The sequence below is a fragment of the Rhipicephalus microplus genome, chromosome X, assembly GCF_043290135.1.
Source record: "Rhipicephalus microplus isolate Deutch F79 chromosome X, USDA_Rmic, whole genome shotgun sequence".
NCBI lineage: Eukaryota > Metazoa > Arthropoda > Arachnida > Ixodida > Ixodidae > Rhipicephalus > Rhipicephalus microplus.
Genome location: NC_134710.1, coordinates 175,507,278 through 175,530,729, shown reverse-complemented (window position 1 = coordinate 175,530,729; position 23,452 = coordinate 175,507,278). Strand labels below are relative to the sequence as shown.

The 23,452-nt window shown below is 46.8% G+C and overlaps 1 protein-coding gene across 15 annotated transcripts in view; it reads left to right on the top strand.

The window, feature by feature from the left end:
• Positions 1–23,452, top strand: part of LOC119177204 (dipeptidyl peptidase 4) — a 522,011-nt gene that overhangs the window by 443,456 nt on the left and 55,103 nt on the right. For 6 of the 15 annotated variants that reach the window (XM_075878252.1, XM_075878255.1, XM_075878250.1 and 3 more), the window contains exons 2-4: positions 4,491–4,605; positions 6,718–6,804; positions 9,963–10,061. In XM_075878252.1, coding sequence (XP_075734367.1) covers positions 4,491–4,605; positions 6,718–6,804; positions 9,963–10,061 — 301 coding nt within the window. The remainder of the gene's footprint in view (positions 1–4,490; positions 4,606–6,717; positions 6,805–9,962; positions 10,062–23,452) is intronic. The other 9 variants (XM_075878254.1, XM_075878258.1, XM_037428617.2 and 6 more) reach the window with 3 other exon arrangements.

The following is a 23,452-nucleotide window of genomic DNA, read 5'->3' as shown; positions in this document are numbered from 1 at the left end:
ATCGCGTAATCATCAGCGTATATTTGTCACACGATTTCCACAATTGGGAAACTCGAATCTTTATATTTGAAAACAATCACGTTGCATAAAAGCATTCAAACATAAATCCTATGGCAGAGAGTGGCCAAAGAAAGAGCAAAAAATAGTATAAAAGTAGTCAAAGTGGCAATCGCTCTGGCTATGTCTATTACAGTACTATTTTTGCGAAGTGAGGTGTTCACAATTTTCTTCGTAATTTCATAATTTTCTCTAATTTTGTCATGCCGCGAAATATATTTGAAACAATATATACGCTAGAGGTACGTGCTGTCTTCACAAAGAGTGCTTACTCGACCGAATCGGGTGGGCACAAAAAATCATACAGAACTCGGCTCTGGTTCCAGGCTCCTGTACGAGTTCAATGCTTTCAAACCAGAACAGTACCAGAACTAAATTAAGAATGCGTTCCGCCTTTATAATAGAATGAAAGGACCGGTTTTAAAACGTTCATCGCATAATTAAACATCTGAGGTGGCTGCGAAGTGCCTCCATGACCTTCAGATTTGCAGCAAGTTCTGTTCGGTCTTACTTGCTGATGGCGATTTTTTTTTGTCGTTTCTGCCCCTTACCATGCTATATTTTGTACTTCTCAAACACCACAAAATAGTATAGTGACGAGAACGTTCCCTTTTAAATGTCAAAATTGTATATCACCATTGCTTTCGTTCGTGCTGCTTGCTGAACTCATTCTCTTGATATTCTGTTGTTATTTTAGTGCTTCGGCATTGAAAAACAACAACTTTTTTTTCGTCAGCTCACTCTGCTTCGTGCTTTTAGGTAAACTGAACAAGCTTTGTGCAGAATACAATGCAAGCAAAACTGTAACACAGAGCACGACTGTGAAAATGTTTTTGACATTACTGAGAAGTTTGTACTGAGACTTCCCTTTTAATGATTTTCCAACATGACACCAGGCGTTGCGCACGATTATGCACAACGCCTGGTGAAGAGCTTACGTGTGTGCCTTATTTACAATTTCGCGCATATTTATCTACCCAATGTGCTACTCAGCATTTGTTTACTTATTATAATATTTTAACGCTCCCCTACTTTCTCAAAAACATAAATTGAAGGGCCACCGAAGCGTGGAAAATTGCAGTATTCACCAAAAATGTACTTTCCCGTATCGTCTCTTTCTTGGCGATCATCTCAATGACAGCCATGTTGGATGTACACTCGTGCCACCTATAGGTCGTGAAAGTTGCGAATAACAAATGTTTAATAACAGATTAAGAAGGCGTCCATCTCAGGTAAACGCTCCGTGCTGCACACTATGCTCGATCTCACCTCGCGTGTCCACCCTTCGTTATCTTCTTTATTCAAATACATATTGAACAACGTTCAACGTTGCTCTTCAAATTTTTCAAGCATATAAAACATCGTCCGTGCATTGTACAAAACTTCAATAGAAGCTTTGCAGCCATCTAAGGAAGAAGAGAAATCATGCCATAAAGCATCTTACCTTTTACCCCTCCATTTCTTATCTCACAGAATTGGCCACTTTTTGAAAATAAAAGCACTGTTTTGCAGAATGAGCATCTACCAACACTCGCTTTTACCACGCACAATCTCTCAGGCGGGCCAGCTCCGGCAAGATATTGTTAACATTCTTTTACACTCATAACATCTTTGGATTTTTTTCTGTTTTTGTGTTTTCTTGTTTGCACGGTTATCCTCTGTATGTAAGCATGTGCTACCCTGTGCATTCTCCCCTGTAATAATGCCTTAAGGCACTGCAGGTACTCTCAATAAAATAATAAAAATAAATGATTCAGCTCCTGTACAATTTTTAACTGTTGTGCTACGAAGAATACGAAAAAAACAATCAGAAGCGCTTTTTGCGGTATTAGTGTGCATTTTTTTAATTAAAAAACGCGTTTTTTTTATTTACCAAGGTCATGTTGTTGGTTTCAATTAACCCTGAAAATGGCGTCGTGGGCCACCTGGGGACTCACATTTGATAAGCACTGCACGAGAGGGATATGTGTTAGGCCGACACTTACCCCACAAAAAAAGAACTAAGGGTCACGACGCTCGTCGATATTTGGCTCCATCCTTACACCTCTATTATCTGCTCTCTGTCGATTTCTTCGTGTCTCTAGTTTCCTGCGACCTCCGTTTTAGATTCGAAAGCAAACATGCGTGATTGAAGCGACCTGTAATTCCCCAGTGCTAAGCGCCGTGTCGCCAATTTCGCCGTGAAGAGTAGTCAGTGCCCTGTCCACCACACACGCAACAGCTTGTTGTCGTTCCAAATGTAAGACTTGCGAGCGCCTTAAAAAAGACGTTATAATTAAGACACCGCTTACAACGAACACAGGTGGCACCGCTTCCTGCTACCTTAGCGTCACTGCCTCGTCTTGTAAAAAGTACATTTTAGGGAAGAAATATCGCTCATCTTTTGACAAGGCGTAGTCTGTATGATCGTCCACCGGTTTACGAAGATTCCTCTCAGCATTCGTGAGTGCTCAGTAAAGCGGGAAAAAAGGGAACTTGCATTTCACACCATTCACTATAGAACATCTCCTCGGTGACTGCTCTGTTCTTCTGGTACGACATCTGGAGTGGCTGTTGAATGGCGCTGCGAGGTAAAACAATTGCGGAATCAGGTTAGCAAAGAGTTTCTGCGTGCTCCAACCTGCTTCTTTCATTTATTCTGTTTATCTAAAGCAAGCTAAGTCCGCACTCGCGAGGGAGGATTTGATGAGGCTAAAATGTACACTTTTGTTGCACTTCAGGCTGCGAACGAAACGAGGCTGTATGCACGGCTACCGTTTCGTCGCGTGAGCGTAGACCGCAACCGCACTGTACCGCGCAACATCTCGGCGCAACGTCTCGGGCCCGGCTGCCCGAGTTGGTGCACCAACCACTCCGGCATGCCGGCCGAGCAGGATTCCTTCTAGCGGCGTTCTCCTACAGCCCATCGTGTCGTGGCAATCTGCCAGAATGTTTCGCCAGCGTCCGAAGACCGTTAGACACGCTACGAGCACCAGCTAAAGGATTCATCGCTGTCGGGCTTGTCTTACTGCGCTTCGGGTTCCGGCCAGTGCATGAGACTGCAGGGCACTGACAGTGACGAAGTGTACACGCCAGTATGTCACGGGAACCACGCACATTTATCGGCGGTGGGGAAACGATGCGACCGCGAGCCTTTTCTTGGGTCTCCGAAAAAGATGCACCCTTGGATGTGGAGCCTTGCTTTCTCGTCACCTCTAATCCAGTGGCTATACGTGGCCTTTCCCCGGTTAACCTCTCCACCCCCTCCTTCCCCGCTGCCACGCCATCTTTGGCAAGTTCTGACGCTCCCCCCCCCCCCCCCAAACAGTAAAAAGAAAAAGACACGGCATGGATTCTTCGCTTCAGCTGGGCAAATTAAGGCGGCAGTGATTTATTTTTGAGCCGGCAGTTTCGGACAAGCCGTAAGAACGCCAACGATTAGTTTAGTGCTCTTGCTCTAGGTTGCATTCGCCGCATTCTGAGTAACTACAACTTGCCAATGCTCTTAACTTAGTTGCGCGAAAAAAATTGAAGTACAAAAGAAAGACACTTGGTCACAGCGCCAGTACTAAAACGAAAAAAGTATGTACCGTGACAGTGATTGAACATCATTCGTGATTTAGCGCTGCGAAAGTGTTGCCGTTTTTGAAGTGTGCTTTGAGCAAGTGCACCCGCAGAACAAACGACAAGGTCGAATTTTTTTGTTTTTGCTTTTGGTTCGCAGATGACGTCAAAAAAAAAGCAGCTGCAGTACGCACCAACAATTCAATAAATCCATCTTTCCCTCTGTGTCTGTCTGTCTCTGTTTTGGTAGTAAACGGGATGAGTAAGATAGGGTCAAGGGCGACGCTAAATTGCTCTCAATGCTTCGTCTTTGGCGTGAAATGTCAGGGCACTCTGATTAGATTTTCTTTCGGCTTCTTGGTGCGTGCCATGCTCTACACTTAGTGTCTCTGGGGTCGCGTGGAGCGACAAGAATCTCGGGGTTTCAGGAGCTCTGCTTCTTTATAGTTTCTTTTTTTCCTTTTCTTAAACAAATTATAAACAATTTGCTTGCTCCTAAGTTCGGTGGCACTTAAGAGATCTTCTGCATCCGCTGCCATGACCTTCAGTGGTGCTGGCTAACACTAGCTCACGAAGCTAATCCTATTTGAAGTGACGAATCGGCTAAAAAAACTGTGCTCAGGCATGACCACTTCGGTAAATTAAATAATAAGGCAACACAGGAGGGTATTTATTGACTACGCTCCTGTGTAATTAGGGCAAGCTTAGTAAGAATTTATATGTCGCTTATCATCTCTACATTTTCTACTGGACATAATCTCTCAGTGTCTTTTGTCTTTCACATGCGGACGTATGAAGCAAGGCACTATTTCTGGCTGTATTCACGTGGCTGCGGCGATGCGGCGGCCAGTGAACTGCCAAGCGCTGACGTGTCGCTCTCTCTTGCGCAGGAGCTGGTGTCCTCGGCACCGGACAGTCGCAACTGGCGGGGCATCGGCATCGCGCTTCTGGTCATCGCTGGGGTCTGCGCCCTCATCGTCACCGCCGTCATACTGCTCACCCCCGGTGACGACTTCGTTCTTTGCTTGCTCGCTTTCTTTCGCACGCCTGCGTGTTGTGCTAACTGAAGCGTCACTTCAGAGTAGGGCGTGGACTTTCTTGGCAAGGCAGTGAACTGGCGCATAGAGTTCCGGACTTATGGCCCCCCTTCAAATGGCTGAAATGAAAGTAAAGAGAAAATTTCGCTTTAGATTCGCATAGAAGATCGGGATAGAGGTGCTTCAAACGAAAGTAAGAAAGGAGTAGCTTTTTATGTGACCTGCAGAGAACGTAAGTGCCACACATTGTATTACCGCCAGTAAAGGTTTCTTTTGGCTGCCTCCGTTGAAACTCGCACCTGATTACCCGTGACAGAATCTTTCGCAAGATGAATTAAAATAAAAAGAAATGAAGATAATGTGCTGCGTCAGGGATCGTGAGCAGAGCTTATACTTTGTTAGTATAACAGCCGCTATGAGGTACGTCGCTCGAAATTATTGCGTGCTGCGGTACTTTCTGGCATCTGCGACATGCGTGGGTGACACGCGGCGTTCTGGTGGCTTTGCTCTGTCATTCCCCATTCATATCGTCACTTTTGTTTTAGTTGCAGTCGTCAAGAAATGGCAGATATTTGGAATCCCCTATCTCCTGACTAACCACGACACCACGTGATTATATCTCAGCTGAAATTCGTTAATGGTCTCTGCCACCACGTGAACGCGTATACGTTCTCTTCATTACTGTCAACAATAGAAGTCCGTGTGAAAGTGGTCGCGCTTAACATGACCTCTTGTGGGTCTGAAAAGAAGACCTCAGCTAGTTTCCTTCTTAGAGCACGTAAAAGGCAGGACGAAATGAAGGCACATGTAGGCGCACAGGGCGCTTACTACCAACATCATGTTAGCGCTCTGTGTGTCTACAAGGAAACCTAATGAAGATGGTCTATAGCAACAAGCCCGCATCACATCCCTCGTGAGGAAAAAAAAACCCTAGAGCTGTTGCTGTTTGAGCACAGTGCTCTTCGATGCGCCAAAGATGTGTACACAATGTGAAACAGGAAACAGTGGCCTAGTGTTGTTTTTTTGTATATTCGAAGCAGACATCAGACCGCAACTTATAGTCTTAGTGGCAGCTTGTTAACAACGAGATATGTGAAATCCGTCATCAATGAACAGAGACTACTGTATGTGTTCATTGATGGCTCCATAAACTTCATTAAGAGCCCCAAGGCAGCTAATCTTTCAGAATGAGCGGCTGACTCAACGTAGAGACATACAGCTTTCGTTATGTTTCTATACCAAAGCTGTTGTTTCCCAGTTTAAAGGCCAACTCCGGCCATTTTTCGAGGTCAATGGATCTCAATGAAATTCACTGGGTACGTTTCTTTGCACATTTCCGTTATTTACCCAAATTACATGCTTGACAGATGCCATTGATTGCTTGCAAATGAATTCTAAAGATTGCCTCGAAAAGCTCACCTCGCTTGCCAGAATTGTTGGCAACAATGTCTGTGTGACGTCATGTTTGGTATGTCAGCCGAAGAGACGCAGCCGATGGCACCGCTACTTCGGCCACTATACAGCGTTTATTATGCTGTCCACAAAGTGACGGCGTCGGTCTTTGGCACGAGTATAGCACGCTAAAGCCTTCTTCCTTCCTCTGTGGTGTTTGGCCAGCGCTTCGCTGGTCTGGATTTCGCAGTTTTCATACTACGTGCCCTCGGGACCAGCATACCGCCTCCGGTTCTTACCAAATAGTCCGTCATACGCAAACAGGGCGCCCGGTCAGGTTTCGGTTTAGGTTTTCCGCATTTTTGCTTATTAAATACTACTTTCAAATTTCCGGAGCATTTCAGCTATTAGGCTCGTGACAAGAGTGTCTCATGAACATAAAAACACCATTACCTTGACATGGTCCATAAATCGCCGGAGTTGGCCTTTAAGATCGCAACAGCACTTGCAAATAAGTCTTCAACGCCACCCTCAAGAGTTAGCTTTTGACATTATAAGTGCACTCCAGGCCTTCTCATGTGCGACGCGGCATGGATTTCTTGGGTCTTATATCGTTCACAACGAGCACACGCTAACTATCACGTAACTCACTCGCTGCTGCACTTTGCTGTCCGGTTTTTCATTGCAGGGCCTACATTGAAGTTGCCGTCTGCAAGGTCACGTAAGGCCCTAACACTGAGAGACCGGCTTTTTTCTGGCCTTTCAAATTTGGCAGGTACTACATCGATCAGAAATACCGCACTTCCTCATTGATTAAATAAAAAAAACTGATCGCTTTATGTTAGCGAAGTTTACTCAAAGTTTTGGCAGGGCAATCTTCTAAGTATCGTGCGCAGCTCCTCAAATGCGAGGTGATAGCTAGAGACTATTTATAAAAAAAATTAAACCTAATGCTTTTTTTTTAACTTCGCGATTGTATGGCGGTCAGCAATTGCGGACAGCCGCAGCAATGTAGGCGAAACTGGCCCTTAAATTTTGCGCGTTACACTTAACGTTCATCAACGATTCTGACTTAGCTCTGGTGAAATTCAACAAAAGTGTTTAAAATTAGAACCAGGATGTAAAAAAAAGAGAGAAGTAATGTCTCTACATCTCATCTTCTTACGTTTGTGTTTTAAAAAAGTTGACCTTAAATCCTCAACTGTACCATATCAGGACCCAGGTGAATACCTTGGCGCTTTCATAACTCTGTGGTATTCTGAGCTAGAAAGAGCACACAATGAGAAATAGACATTTCAATTGACATTTCATGCCTGGCGGATACGAGGTAATAGATGAAGCATGCAATTTCCACCAATTTGTATCGAAAAAAAAGCTGATTCGCGTTTGTTAACAGGAACAACAATAATCGCGCAAACCATTTTTCCAAGCCGCATAAAAAAATACGGTACAAGATAGGTTGCGTCTCTAAGAAAGTATAGCGAGCAAATACATTCGTAGCAAAATAACGCGCCACATCGCAATTTTCGAATTCTTCCGTCTTTTTAACCTAAAACAAAAGGAAGTTTATAAGCTGGAAAAGAAAGAGTTTCGTTAACAACTAGAACCCGTATTCTCAAATGGGTTGCAAGATCATAGTGTTGTGTTCACTGAAAGTTCTCACGCTAACATTGTTCATAGGAGAAAATTTAAGCCAATCCTGGTGCTGGACATATTATTAGCAAGCGCAGCCATCCAATGGCTATGAGCACATACCAACAAAATGACTTGCGAATGCCGCCTCATCATTTTGTGATGTGGCATTAGGGTATATGATTACAAATGATTACAATAAAGGTTGCCGTTAATTATTTGTATTATTATTGCAAGAATAAAAGAGGATTTTTCAGATGGCTGTTAACGATATACACGTGGTTACATAGCGCATATACCCTGTAACAGCCGACAGGCCAACAGTATGAGTAAATAAATAGAAAAAATACACGGTTTCGGTTTCATTATAAAAATTTGCATTATACAAATTGCCATTTTAGAGGTCTCTCAGCCTCTAAAATGGCTATGCAGCATTCTTAAAAGCTTCGTAAAAAATACATTAACGGTACACCAATAGTTCTCGGTACGTTGTTTTGGGGGGGGGGGGGTAATTTGTTCTGCTGTTAATTTCTAAACTTGTTTAAATTGCGAGCTAGTTTTTATGGGACGCCTGTAGGAGATCTATGAAAAAATCGGCCTCGTAGTAAATGTTTAAATATTTACGAGCGTTTACATAAATGCTTACAGCTCACTGAAAAAATCGCCCGAACGCAATTTTCTGTTAGTTCTGCGAACGCAACAAGCTTGCGGTGGGTGAGAAAACCTATATTTGTGTATTTGGCTGCTGCACTACTGGTTCACCAAACTAAACTTTTTAAAAACTGCTTGCACGTAATAAACGTTCGAAAACTAGCCAAGCAAACCTGTGAAAATGGGAATCGTGCTGCAGGCACGTAAAAATCCAAGCATCTAAAAAGAAAGAAAAAATTCCGCGCAAGAACTGCCTTTCTCGTATCCCATGTGTTTCAAGAAATGTGGTTTAATTAGGATCACTAAATATATAATCAATTAAACTTTTGCTTGCAACTTTTCAAATTGTTTTTTTTTTCGGAGCAGACAAGATTGCTAGAGAATAAATGCGGCCTTAATAAAAAAAGTACAATAATTAACATTTCGCTTACCGGATACAGGCTGTCGGGTCAAGTGGGAAAATCAATATCAGTCCTAGGAAAAGCTCAGTGGTCATTCAAGATTTTCGAAAAACACCCTCAGGTAATTATTGCGGATTTATGAAATTTCACCAACTGCACCAACGAAACAAAGACCAAAAAGCCGATGAACGCAACTAGCTGATGACAAAAATTACGTCGCTGTTTACGACAACGATTGGAGAGCTTTCACTTCTTCTGCCTTCATCTATAATAGACGGTTCTTTACGGTCCAAAAGCTCGATACCGTTATGAGAGACACCGTAGGGGAGGGCTCCGGAAATTTTGACTTTTCATTTTATTTCATTTCATTTCACTTCATTTTCAATTCCAACATTTTTCGGGTCAGTGGCCGAACGCCGAAGCCACTGTTCGACCTTGGCGGACAGCTGAAGTTCGCGGGTTCGATTCCGGTCGTGGCGGTCGCATTTAGATTTAGGCAAAAGGGCAGAGCCCCGTGCACTGTGCGAAGTCAATGCACGTGAGGAACACCGAATGGTCAAATTTTCCGGAGCCCTCCCCTACGGTGTCCCTCATAACGGTTTCAAGCTTTTGGACCGTTAAACCCCGAATTCAAAATTACTCTCGGGTATTCTACATTCGTTAACGCGCATGCGAAGTGCTTTCGGGGATGGCGAGGGCAGCGCACCCACCCACAAAGAGAAGTCGGTCGCTGGTTGTTATGACGACGCTCGCTCAGGCTAGACATTTCGGAAGAATATATATGACGCTTCTGCTGTTACGCATTTTCGTTTCCGTATCGCCGGCGAAAATATATTTCGTCATTCTGCTAAAGTCATCAACGGCTGCTTTTTACAAATCTTAGTCGCAATACGTTCATCGCAGGAATAACTGCAATTCTTCCATTTGACTTGACTGCCCATCTCTACTAAATAAAAAGTCAATTTAATTTACTTTGACTGCTGCCGTTTCCAGTCATCTGGAGACGGCAACAATATGCTGCCACGAATATGCCAGCCGCAACAAGAAAAAGAAATCACGAAGGCAGTGAACAAATATCACAATTAGCGTATTTTTTAAAAAAAGGGGTATTTATGGACATTTCGGGAAACGTCTTGTCCCCGCCATTCTTTCTAAATGGCTTTTCTTCAGGGTTTGTTCGCCCGCCAAGGAAGCGTCACCTGCCTGCGCCGCATACAGTCGTCGTGAGTGGGTTTGGCCTTTGTTTCAGGAGACAAGGGACCCCGCGTGAAGCAGGCCAGGATATCGCTAGAAGAAGTGCTCCATGGCACGTTCAACCCGCGCAAATTCAATGGCTCCTGGGTCACGGGTGAGTATGGAATTTCTATTATCAAAGAAATAATAAAAAGATAAAGAATAAATAAGTAAATAAAATAAAAAGAAGCGTGTCAGCTCACAACATTATTTTTTTAAAGTACGGGTGTCGCATGACGTGTCCTGCAGCCGGCTTCCCATCCGCGAGCGACTTCCTGTCTTTGTGCCAGAGCAGAAGAGAGCGTCAATCGCTCCTGCGCCAGTTCGGGCAGATGGCCCGTGTATACGTGACGCGCGAAAAGCAGCTCCGGAGCCCTAGCACCAGTAGTCTACGCGCGCTACGAACGTGAGGCCGCGTGCGCCGCTTGTTGTTTTCTTTCTTCTCTATCCTGTGTGAACATAAGGAGGACTCACGCCTCGGTATCTAAAAGCACTGACCCAAACATAGCATGCGCTGGTACACATGTGTTCTAAAGGGCTCTTCATCTCTGCCTGACTGTGTGATGGTGATGCTATAAGACTAAGAATGCGAACATCCTGCGTCTCTTGAAAGGAAGAAAAAACAAGGTTGTCCACCAAGGTGGTATAGTATACGAAGCTCGAGAGCCCAAGCGGGCCTTTCCCAACTAAATTTTAGGGTTTTTTTTTTCTCTTTTTTTTTTGGAATCGTTTACATAATTGAGCCCTAGAGGCAATGCCTTTCTAGGTCAGCCACCCCACCACGCTCTGCTAAAGAGCTAAACAGTTCGCAGAGAAGCGATGAATTAACTGCACGTGATGGACATCAAATAAAAAAGAAAGAAAACAATCGACCGCGTACTCAATATTTAAATGAACGTCAAGGAATTTGTCTCGCGTTCTAAATTATTTGGAAAACGTTCCGCTGATGCGTTTTTTTTTAGTCCTGTTGTAGCGTGAAGTCGACTGGCAATAAATGAACAATGCGAAATGCCTGATTCACCGCATGGAGCTGCGAGCGTGGACGGGTGAACTAACTGCGTTCCAAACATTTTCGATGATTGCGAAGCGTGCAGTCGCTCGCTGCATTCGGCCCAAAAAAAAAATGTCTATATACAAGTATGAAACGTCTCCCATTGAAGCAGTCACCCTCCGAAAAATCAAACGTGGTTCGACTGAGCATTGTGTGTTTATGGGGAGGGTGAAGTTCTTGATCCTAATTATGTGCGTTATTCGGTGGTGCAATACTAGATCTCTCTCGACTGAGTTTCAGTTCAAGCTGTTTTGATGCACTGTGCACATTCATAGCCGCAAAATAATGTCTGTATGTATAAAAATGCGTCAACATGTAAATATTACCTCCATGTACAGTACTCACGAATTAGAACGCGCCATTAAGAGCTAGAAGTATATAGCAACGTCCATATAAGCGTGTTCGAAAAATAACGATGCCTTGTCTCCACGAATGTGGCCAGTAAAAGTGACATTGGCCCTGGTGTAAGCGTGCACGAGCCAATCTTACACTGGTGGGACACGAACGGAATGTACTTACTACATCTGGGGTTTATGTGTCGAAACTACTCTCATCATCAGGCAAGCCGCAAAGGAGGGCCGCGGAAATTTCGAACATATGGTGTTTCAATAAGTAGCTGTCCACATCCAGCTGATTCTAGCCAGAGTGTGCCCATGTATTCCTTGACTACGCGACCAAATGCATGCTGCTGACTATCGCATAAACTATATTTTGTTCTTCTAATAAATAATTAGGCAAGAATAATTAACTTTCGAAGCAGCGAAGTTAGGCAAACAGTTTTAGTGAGCATATATATAGTTGCTCAGTTTTCATCTGTTAAGTATTCGTGCTTTTCGCTTGCAACAAATTCCCGCGACATTGGTTAAAAAAATAAATAAATACCGCGTGACAGTGCTCCGGGATGTTCCTCTTTTCATAGCATTTGGTGCCTCCACTTAATCGGCGGCAGGGCTGCGCGATGATGGTCGGGATTGTGCGATGATGCACCAGTTGTTTGCAGCCACACGAGCGACAACCACTGCGTATGCTTACCAATGTCACGAACCGCCGCCTGGGAAGCACAACGTTTGTGCAGCGAGCGTTATGGAATATAGTCCAATCACGGTGCTCAAGTGAGCATGTCGCTAGCAAGAGGGAAAAGACAACGTTTATGTACCAACAGTTTGGACATTAGGCCGGTTTGGCCTCGGACAAAAATTCCACATGCGTACAAAATTATATTAAAAATAATAAAACATGGACTACACTGAAGTTGATTGTGCGTGCAGATATATCTTCATTGATAAGGTTATTCAAAGCAAACACATCTAGTACTGTCGACTTGACGGCTATTGTAGCCGAAGTAGGTTCAGAAATGAACAAATGCGAAAACACAAGAATGTACCGAATTAATAACCGCGCTCTGGAAGCATGTCTGTACATGTTCAGAAATTGCTTCAATAAAAACTAATTAAGAAATTTGAAAATTACACAACGTCAAAGAGACTCTGAAAGATTTTTTTGTTTGCCTGATTGGAAGTTGGGGTTCAAGATTTACCCTTTTTATTTTCAGCTTTTCAGTACGCTTGGCTCAACATACATATTTTACATGAGTTGAATTGCTATATATAATACGTTTGATGTTTTTCTAAAATTAGTAGATAAACAATCATTCAACAGGTGGTACTCCACAAGAGGCTGAATACGTTTACAAATTCTATAGCACAGCGAGATTACGTTCTTCCGTCAACTGTAACTTTCGCGACTAGGAAAAAAGACTTCCCACACTGATTTACGGGAATGTGATTGAAGCAGCCCGCTCTCCTAAGAGAACTGATATCTAATCAGTGACGAAAAAAAAAACATACAGGTTCGTGTGCGAATCGCTAGATTTTCGCGTCCCTCAATTTTGCTTAGACCAACTTTTCGCGTAGCACTTATGTTCGTGAATCTCGCCGCTAAACATTCTAGGCTGAACATCCGCGCTTCCTTGGTCGTGTCCTGTAGAGTTCTCTCGTAAGAAACACGGCGCTCTTATTCACTGCAGCGCACTGTCGCGGTGCAGGAGTTGAGCGGTTATAGATTTTGTCTCGAGAATGTGGGCGCTCTTGAGAAAGTTACTGTTTGTTGTAACCATACTTTCTTTCTTGCCTGCCTGGAGCAGGGCCTGAAAGTGGAGCGTCGTTTTTCACCAACACGAAGAAAAAACAAACATAGCAGCACGAAAAGAGAAAGAACAAGGACCGAACACCTTTATATATTACTTTTCCTTTGTTCGGGAAAAGTTTTCGGCACTCATCTAACATATTGATAGTCATTCTTTTTTTTTCTCGTCTTCCTTTTTGTGCGCTAGTACACTTGACAGCACAGAACAACCAACCACAGATAAGAAAGCGTGGACCTCTGCTCCGTGAAATCTTTATGGCCGTCGTTCCCGCTTCTTTCTTTTTTTCTTCTTTTAGCTGTGCCGAAATGTTTCAGCGTTGTTCTGTTTTTTTTTCCGTATTTTGGGAGGGGGAGCACATGTTGCCTTGATGGCACCATCACCAAAATGGAATTTCTTTCTGAAAACGCCATGACAATGCCCGGGTAGGACGGCGAAAAGGAAGATGTACGGCTTTTTTTTTTTGCGTGCAAAAAGCAGCTATAGTGCGTATTACCACTGTGAACATTCAGATATACGCTTTGTATGTAAGCCGCAGTGGTAGGACAACTCGAGGATCTGAGTTTTATCCCTGCTGTGGCGGCTGCGTTTCTATGGGGGCGTATGAAACAAAACGCAGAAACATGCGCTTTCGTATGTTCATACTTATACTGAGAAACGTAGCTCTAAAGGTTCTACGTCCAAAAAGCACATTATTATGTGAGAGACGCCGTAGCGGAGGGATTCAGAAAATGCGACCAGCTGGGCTTCTTTAACGTGAACATAAATCTAAGCACAAGGTCACTCAGCATATTCCTCTACCATCGGAATGCAGTCATCGCAGCCGGGATTCAATCTCGTGACCTTCGGGTCAACACTCGAGCAGACTTAATCAAACTTGAGACCTGCGTGGCAGGCGAGGTATACAGAAACAGGGTAACAGAGGGTTCTTTCTCCTTATTATTTCATTTATTACATGCAAGGCAGCTTTGACTCACGTGTGCAACGTCGTACGTACGTGTGTCCATACGAACGCGCCGCGAACGCGTTTCCCTCGCCGCAGGTATTGCAGCGGTGCCAAATAGGTCACGCCGCAGCTGCGCGTTGACGCCACGCATCCCCCGCACGCTTCTCTTGTATGTACGCACTGACGTCACTCTCTCCCTCTCCCGCAGCACGCTCATTGCAGCACACACAGCTGCTTGCTACTGTGCCCGCTTGCAACACACTTCTCTCTCGCTTCACTCTCTCCACCGCCCGCAACGCTCGACCGCACGTCGAAAGAAAACACTCTTTCGGCTCGTTTATCTGCGATGAAACTTACGCGGAACCCAACCCGCCTCTCGTCTATTTGCGTTTCAAATAAACGTTTACTCGAGTAAACGCTACACCGAGTTGCGCTTCAAACCGTTCTTGCAGCACCCACATCGACGCCCGTTTCAAGCGGGTCAACTCAGTTCACACCGCTGCTGCTTCGCATTCGATCAGGGTTCCTTTCGGAAAGATGGTCCATAACTTTTATTTATTTATTCATTTATTATTTATTTATTTTAGCGCACGACTGCGGAGAAACATAGAATGCACCGCATAACCTGCGGTGAATCACATGCTATCCGACATGAAATACAGAGTCCGCATGTTAAAGTCGTCCTGGGCAGCAAGAATACGCTCCGAATTTCGCGTTTGGAGGGGTGACGCCGGAGCAGCTTTACCGCACAGCGCTAGCGCATACGTCATCGTATAGGGCTACATTCTTTTCAAGCCTCGCGCCAGCGCTTCAGAGGCGTCACGAGCAATAACGGCTCGCATTCACTGCCATAACAAACTGTCGGCGCAGGCGCTTGCGGCGTGCATTCCGAAGCGTGCGCTGGTGCGTCCCACGAGCGACGCCCACAGATAAGGCCTCGGTGGTGGCCGCACGTTATGGCTGCTTGCGCAAGGCTGCGAGTTTGTCCGAGATAAGCTGTCGCTGCGCGGCTGTAATAAATACGAGACGGCGAGAAAATGAAAGTAACATTTCCGAAGTTGCTGCGGGGCTGCTTTGTTTGGTTTCGCAGATACAGGCGTCAGCAGAGCGTGCTCCGCCCATCGCCGCGAATATTGTATATATGTCGGACAAGACACACGCAGATTTTCAGCGATTTTGTCGGCATTGTAGGGAAGAGCGCGACAGTTATCCCCCCCCCCCCCCCTCTGAGCCGTTTCATTTCTTTTTTTCTTTTTCTCCATTCCGCTCCGACGAGCTCTTCTTATCTGAGCCGCCCGGCTGGTGCGAGAAAAAGGTCCACCGAATCTTTTTTTATTCACCGACACGAGCACGTTGACGTTTCACAAAATTGGTAATCTCGATGCAAGCATTATTCTCTCTCGCTCGCTTGCGGTTAAAAAGAAAAAATGAATACGTGTACGGGTGAGTCTCTATAGACCGTAATAAATAGATATAGAGGACCAGCTGTGTTGCTCGGGCGTCGCCTTCGTTCACGTATTTGGTTCGCGATGATTTCCTGTTCTTTTTAGGAGCCCTCATCCGATATAGTGTTTACGAACGCCAATACTTTTCAACTTCTCTGGGAGCAATGAGAGTAGGAGGATTGCATATCTTCGCCAAAAGTTTAATTTACGCTAGCACAGGGGGCAGCAGGCGAGCACTCTGTGGGAGCACTAAAAAAAAGAACAAAGAGGTGTGAACTTTATTATCTTTTACTGCTTTGTTTCTTTCTGTGTTATACAGTGCATCGGCTTCCTAGAACTCGTACTCGCTCGTGTCTTCGGCTCATTTTAGGGGCGATGCGAAACCTTGGAGCTGCTTTCTTTGTTTCAGGATGGACGCGCGGCTGGCTCCAGCAAGCGTGGTCGGAAGCTTCGAGCTCATCGAGAAACTCTTTTTTTACCTCTTTTCCTCCCTCGCTACGAGCAATACGCTAGATAGAAATGAAATAGTGACATTAAGAAAGACAAAAATCCGGGGAACAGTTTGAGTAAAGAAACGGCGCATGCGCGGAGCGAGGAGTTCGCGATAATCTTTCATTTCGCTGGAGCTTCCAATCCCCCTTTGCCTCGGCCGCCTTTTCTTCTCACTCAATATCATGCGCGCTCTCCTCCAGTCGTCTCTTTTTTTGTTCTTGGCGTTCTTTTCTATTTGTCCCTCCCATCACCGGCGCCATGCATAAATGAAGAGTTGCGAGGTCAAACTGTGCCGCGGAGGCCTGGCGACGGGTACTCGTTATATATACTTCCTCTGCAGGAAGCGAAGCGCGGAAGTTTTATCCAATTCCGAGGCGACCCTTTCTTCCGATGGCGCGCCATAATTGCTACTTACGATGGAAGAAGTTGCGCGTGTGACTACACAGGACGGCGCAAGGAGCGTCGCTTCTCCCGCCGTGCTGTGAGGAGCTTCGCGACGAACTGCAGGGAGCCGTGTCCAAATTACTTCCCAACACGGCGTCGCACAAAAGGACAGAAACAGAAAAAAAGTTAGCCTGTCCTCCGTTTCAGGCTCGTTTTCGCAACGCTCTCGAAAACCAGCTCGAAATGGCCGCCAATTAAAGTCCAGTTGTCAAGGTGCTCCTTCATTCTCTTTTATACCCATATATACTGTGTACGGGTGCAGTGCTTTTTCATAGACGTCTTCTGTTCTCACGGCTGATTCTGCTGTGTTTTCGTTTTGTTTTTTTTCTTTTAAAGGCTTACAAAGGTGTATGAATTTCTATAAAAGAGGAATCGGAATCTTCGGGCAATCGAGGTTAATGGTACATAAGTAGGGTGTGAGGTGATCTCTATCGATAGCTTGTTAAGTCGGGAATTCCTACTAATTGCCCATTTGCTGATATTGAATGCTACCTTCTTCTTCTATTTAATGCTATAAATCGTTCACTTAAGAGTGAACGATTAATAACGTTCGTCACGTCCGCAGCCAACCAGCTACACTTACGAAACCGGGGTCTCCGTTCGTCCCCGCTTTGCTTGCCACCGCTGCATCGACCGCCTGAATCCGCATGAGCTATAGGGAGGTTAGTTGCCGTGCACCTCTTTCGAAGAAGCCGTCTGAATATTAGTGATAATCGTAATGACTAGAGTCCTACGGTAATGGCGTCTCACGGCGCTCGTCGCCTAAAGGGCCTCGTGCTGACCCGTGGTCCTAGTTTCGGCAAACGAGCGCAGTGGGTCGGCTACAGAAAGATCTCACTCGAAGGCTGCAGTAGCTTCCACATCGCGCACGTGGCGACTCCCCGAAACTGCTCGCCGCCAGGTGCTAGACGGCTATTTTCGGTTTCACCGAGAGACAGAAAGCAAGCAGACACTGTATGGGTGTAAAGGGCCGTCGGCGAACCAGCGCGAAGGCAAAGTGGCATCAAGGGCACGGGGGAATAATTTATGGGTCGACAGCGGGTTTTCACCTGCGTGAGAAGGTAGCCAGGTTAATCTTCGCCGAGGCAGGTGCGAAGCAGCGCGGCGACGAAGATACAGACCGCGTGTGACAGTAGTGCAGTGGTAGTGGCGTGGTCTGCGGGGGAGGACAGCCCGTTTATCACGCCAGATGCGCGCGCCGACGTGACAACTCTTGAGAGAGGCGCCTGAACAGCTTAGCAGACTTTAACGCGCTACAAAAACTAAATAAACGATTACAATTACAATTGCTTCCATAGTTGTAGGGAACGCGTTACAAGTAATAGATTACTTTTTTTTTCAATAACATCTGATATGACGTAATTTTACGTGTTTCTGGTCGCGTTTACAAGCCTGATTTCTTTTAAAATATAATTGATTACGTTGGTGAATTACAGCCCCGAAAATTATAGGGATCATTATCAATTACTCTTGCATTACTTGCCTTCAGAATCTTATTGCCGTAACACAATAGCACAAGTTTACTCAAACTACGACGAACTGCTGTGGCTTGCGTTGTACAGGCTCGAGGATCGTGTTAAGGCCGGAAGGCTTACTGCGGGTTCTGTAACATTTTACTCATTCTTGACTTTCTACAGAAGTTGTTTTTCGCCCCGCCACGGTGGTCTAGTGGCTAAGGTACTCGGCTGCTGACCCGCAGGTCGCGGGATCGATTCCCGGCTGTGGCGGCTGCATTTCCGAAGGAGGCGGAAATGTAGGCCCGTGTGCTCAGCTTTTGGTGCACGTTAAAGAACCACAGGTGGTTGAAATTTTCGGAGCCTCCCACTACGGCGTCTCTCATAATCATATGGTGGTTTTGAAACGTTGAACCCCTCAAATCAATCAATCAATCAGAAGTTGTTTTTCAACGTTGTCGTCACTGATTTGTTTCAACTTTCCTCGCCACGACGTCAGCTGCTACATTGAACATTTCCTGATCTCAGTGCAAGCGCTGAAGGGAATGGCTGTATTATAGCGTAGGAACACCTTGCTCACTATCTCGTAGTTGCGCAGAGCTTCCGTGCTATTCGCTCTGAGATCGAGCTATAAGTGGTAGCAGCGTCACCTGGCAAGGGTGTAGAGGCTGCCGGCGGCGCGTGTACAAGTGTAAGCAGCGGCGCTTTTTCGTGAGCGGTGTAAGCCGACTGCGCGCGAATAAGAGGCGTTAACTACAACCTACTTGTATTATATATGTCGTTAGCTGCCGAATGAATGTACGATGTTTATCGAACGTAACTATTACTTGTCAGAGAAACGCAGTCTTCCAATGAAAGGGATGTTTGCGCTTGGTGACTGTCTGAGTTTTCGCACTGTCACGTTTTGTTTTTATTGTAGTGAATAAGAAAGACGTTGATACCATCAGGTCAGCTATCATCAGTACAAGAAAAAGGCACGAGATCGGCGATCAAGCACCGTCATCTGGGTCCGCCTGCGTTCCTTTAGAGCTACCACCCGCTTGCTCAGTCCTTCAATAAACCCCATTTACATTTGGTGGATCGTGCTGGGTAATTACATCACCTACACCCTGGAACTCCGATCCCGCACCCTGCCGTCGACCATGCAAGTTGACGCTGCCCAACAGACAGCACCTCTCGCGGCCGCTACTTGCCCCGGCCCGGTTCACCAGCGAGACCCCCCGATCTTTTCGGGCGCCGAAGACCAGGACGTCGAGGACTGGCTGTCGTCCTACGAAAAAGTCAGTGGACCAAACAGGTGGGATGACGCTGCTAAGTTGAGCACCGTCAACTTTTACTTGGCTAATGTGGCGAAACTGTGGTACACAAACCACGAATCCGAGTTCGAAAACTGGGCCACTTTCAAGCAGGCAATATCCTCGGTTTTCGGTCGCCCTGCCGTGTGGAAGTTGCGCGCCGAACAACGCCTGCGCTCACGGGCACAAGAACCTGGCGAAACGTTTACCACCTATATCGAAGATATACTCGATCTCTGCAGGCGCGTCGATGACGCAATGAGCGAAAGTGCCAAGATCCAGCACATTATGAAAGGTGTTGATGACGACGCATTTCAAATGCTCCTTGCGAAGTCTCCTGGCACGGTGTCTGAAGTGGTAACTCTGTGCCAGAACTACGATGAATTGCGACGGCAACGAGCTCTCACCCGTCGTCCATTTCAGCCTAACCAACCACTCGCTGCACTGGACGTCGTACCTGACCACTCCCGCCTTCTAGCACAAATGAAAGACTTCGTGCGTGAGGAGGTCGCACGTCAGCTTTCCCTCCTGCCGTTTTGTCAGCGCCAAGAGCTCCCGCAGCAGCAGCAAGAGCAACCATTGACACCGTTAGCTCCCATGCTCCGACATGCACTTCAGGACCAGATTGCCGAGGCTATGCCAGTGCCCTTTCAGCAGCAAGTTGTCGCCGCGCCTCTTACTTATGCTGACGCAGTAAAGAGGTAGCAGCCACACCAGCCCTCGCCGTTCAATGGACTGCCGCATGTCACCGCTCCTACTCAGTCTTCGGTCGCATGGGCTCCTCCCCTCGCTACCACAGCCTCGACTCAGCCGTATGCCGCGTGGGCGGCGCCCCTCGCTGCAAATGCCTGGCGAACGCGCGATAACCGGCCGATCTGTTTTGCGTGCGGTGGCCCTGGCCATATCTCCCGATACTGCCGTCGTCACGTGCCCGCCTACACAGACGTCCGACCACGAAGCAACTACATGGACCGACCCCCTTTTGGTTATGAAAGTTCGGATCGTCAGTCAAACACGTCTTACCGTGACTATCCGGCAACTTCGCCTCGTCGCTCACCTTCACCCAATCGACGCTCCTTGTCACCCATGCGTCCACGACCAGCCCCTCAAAATGAGGGAAACTAGCCGTCGCAGTTCAAGGGGCAAGAACTGCGCTATCGAAATGTTCAAGTCCTCGCACCTTGCCATCAAATATTGTCGAAGTTTTTGTAGACGGCGCCCATGCATACGCTCTTGTGGATACCGGTGCCGATGTGACAGTTATAGACGCCAAACTTTGCCGCAAGCTCCGAAAGGTGACCACGCCACTTGATATGATGTCCTTACGTGCAGCAAATGGAGAAACTGTTCGACCTATAGCCGGCTGCCTGCACTGCCCGACTCACAATTGCGGAGGACCACTACATTGTTGAGTTTATCGTCCTTTCCTCGTGCTCTCATGACATCATACTTGGCTGGGATTTCCTATCGCGTAATCGTGCCGTTATAGATTGTGCCCGTTCCGAACTTGAACTGCTTTCGTTGTTCGACCAGCCCTACGACAACACTAATCAGCCGCGCTTAAGCTAGTTGTCAAAGAGGATACTGACATTCAACCGACAACAGCTGTTTTGCTCCCTGTGGTCTCCGACGGCATGCGTGATGAAGTAGCATTTTTTGAGCCATCAAGCCTCTTTTTAAGTCGGAAACCACTTCTGCTCCCTTATTCAGCCCTCTCAATTTCTAATGGAGCCAGTGCTCTCTGCCTTACCAATCCCTTTCCGCATACCATCAAACTGTTTAAAGGCGAGTCTCTTGGATGCGTACAGCCCATTGATAACGGACAAATTTTTACCATGCCGCAAGAACCATCCCAAAGTGACCTCGCCGCCGTCAGTGCTCTTAACCACTCTGATCTACAGGCTTCGAAAGTGTTCGATTCGGCGATCGCAGACGGACTGTCACCATCTGAACGATCTGAACTCCTCCAACTGCTGTACTAGTACCGCGAATCTTTCGATGTTGTTCAACCTTCACTTGGCCGCACTTCTACCACTCTACATTACATCGATACCGGCTCCCATGCGCCACTACGACAGCGACCATATCATGTGTCTGCGGCGGAACGCCAAGCTATTACCGAACAGGTGAACGATATGCTGCAACGCGGCGTCATTCAACCTTCAGAAAGTCCATGGGCCTCACCTGTAGTGCTCGTTAAAAAAAAGGATGGTTCCGTTCGCTTCTGCGTGGATTACCAGCGCCTAAATAAGATCACTCGAAAAAACGTGTATCCTTTACCCAGGATTGACGATGCCCTTGATACTTTACAAGGTGCCGAGTTTTTTTCGTCATTATATTTACGCTCAGGGTACCGGCAGGTACCCCTTGCAGATGCCGATCAACCAAAAACAGCCTTCGTGACACCGGACGGTCTGTATGAGTTTAATGTGGCAGGCGCATTGCAGAGGCCCTTCAGCCTCTGCAATTCGCCTGCCACCTTCGAGCGCATGATGGACTCGGTTCTTCGGGGTTTGAAATGGCAAATCTGTCTCTGCTATCTCGACGATATTGTCGTCTTTGCGCCAGACTTTGGAACACATCTCGAGCGTCTTAAACACGTCCTCACGTGCCTGAAGAATGCTCAGCTCCAACTCAACCTCAAGAAGTGTCACTTCGCTGCTCGGCAACTTACGATTCTCGGGCCCGCCGTATCAAAGGACGGTATACTTCCAGACCCGGCTAAGTTACGTGCTGTCGCCGACTTCCCCAAACCAACGACTATGAAGCAGTTACGGAGCTTCTTGGGGTTATGCTCCTACTTTCGCCGGTTCGGGCGCAACTTCGCCTCTATCATTGCGCCTTTGACCGAACTTATAGGCAGCACCACTGATATTTCTTCATGGTCTTCTGAGTGTGACCAAGCCTTCTGTACCCTTCGTCGTCTCCTCACTTCGCCACCAATACTGCGTCACTACGATCCTACGGCAGCAACTGAGGTCCACACCAACGCCAGTGGTGTCGGCCTCGGTGCGGTTCTCGCGCAACGCAAGCCTGAATTCGCCGAGTATGTCGTCGCCTACGCCAGCAGAACTCTCACCAAGGCTGAATCAAACTACAGCGTCACCGAAAAATAATGCTTGGCGATCGTTTGGGCGCTTGTCAAGTTCCGCCCATACCTTTATGGCCGTGCTTTTGATGTATACTAACGGACCACCACGCATTATGCTGGTTATCTTCGCTTAAGGACCCATCGGGTCGTCTTGCCCGTAGGACTATTCGGCTTCAAGAATATGGCATTCGCGTTGTATATCGTTCCGGCCACAAGCATACCGATGCTGATGCACTATCACGATCTCCCCTATCCCCGGACATTGCATCTGTTTCCTCAGACAACACGTTGTCAGCTCTTGACGAGGACACCATCTCTTCTGCACAACGCCATGACCCATGGATCGCTTCGCTTCTTGACGCGTTATCCGAGGCACCGACACTTTCAACCACTCGAACCCTTCGCCGCAAGGCTTCGCACTTCAGTATTCGGGATGGCCTTTTGTACCGGCGCAACTATTCAGCAGATGGTAGGAAATGGCTATAGTCATTCCCCGAACGCTGCGCTCTACCATCTGCGCGTCGTTTCATTCCGACCCGCAATGTGCTCACGCCGGTGTTTTCAAGACCTACGAGCGCCTACGAAAAAGGCATTACTGGCGCGGAATGTTTACCTTCGTCCGCCAGTTCATTCGCGGCTGCCACGAATGTCAGCGACGGAGAAGCCCGCCACATCCTGCAACAGGTTCATTGCAGCCACTTCCATTCCCAGACCGCCCATTCGACCGTGTAGGAATTGACCTCTACGGACCACTACCATTAACAACGGCAGGCAACCGATGGGCTATCGTGGCAGTGGATCATCTAACACGGTACGCTGAAACTGCTGCTCTCCCCACAGCTGCAGCACAAGACGTCGCAACTTTCATACTCAATCGTTTTGTGCTTCGTCATGGTCCTCCTCGAGAACTCCTCAGTGACCGAGGGCGTGTTTTCCTCTCCGATGTAATACAAGCACTTCTTCAACAGTGCCATATTGTTCACCGGAAGAGTACAGCCTACCACCCACAGACGAACGGCTTGACTGAGCTCTTTAATCGTACTCTGGGGGACATGCTCGCTACGCATGTCGCTTCTGATCAAACAAACTGGGACCTCGTTCTCCCATTTGTGACCTACGCGTATAACACCGCTACGCAAGTCACT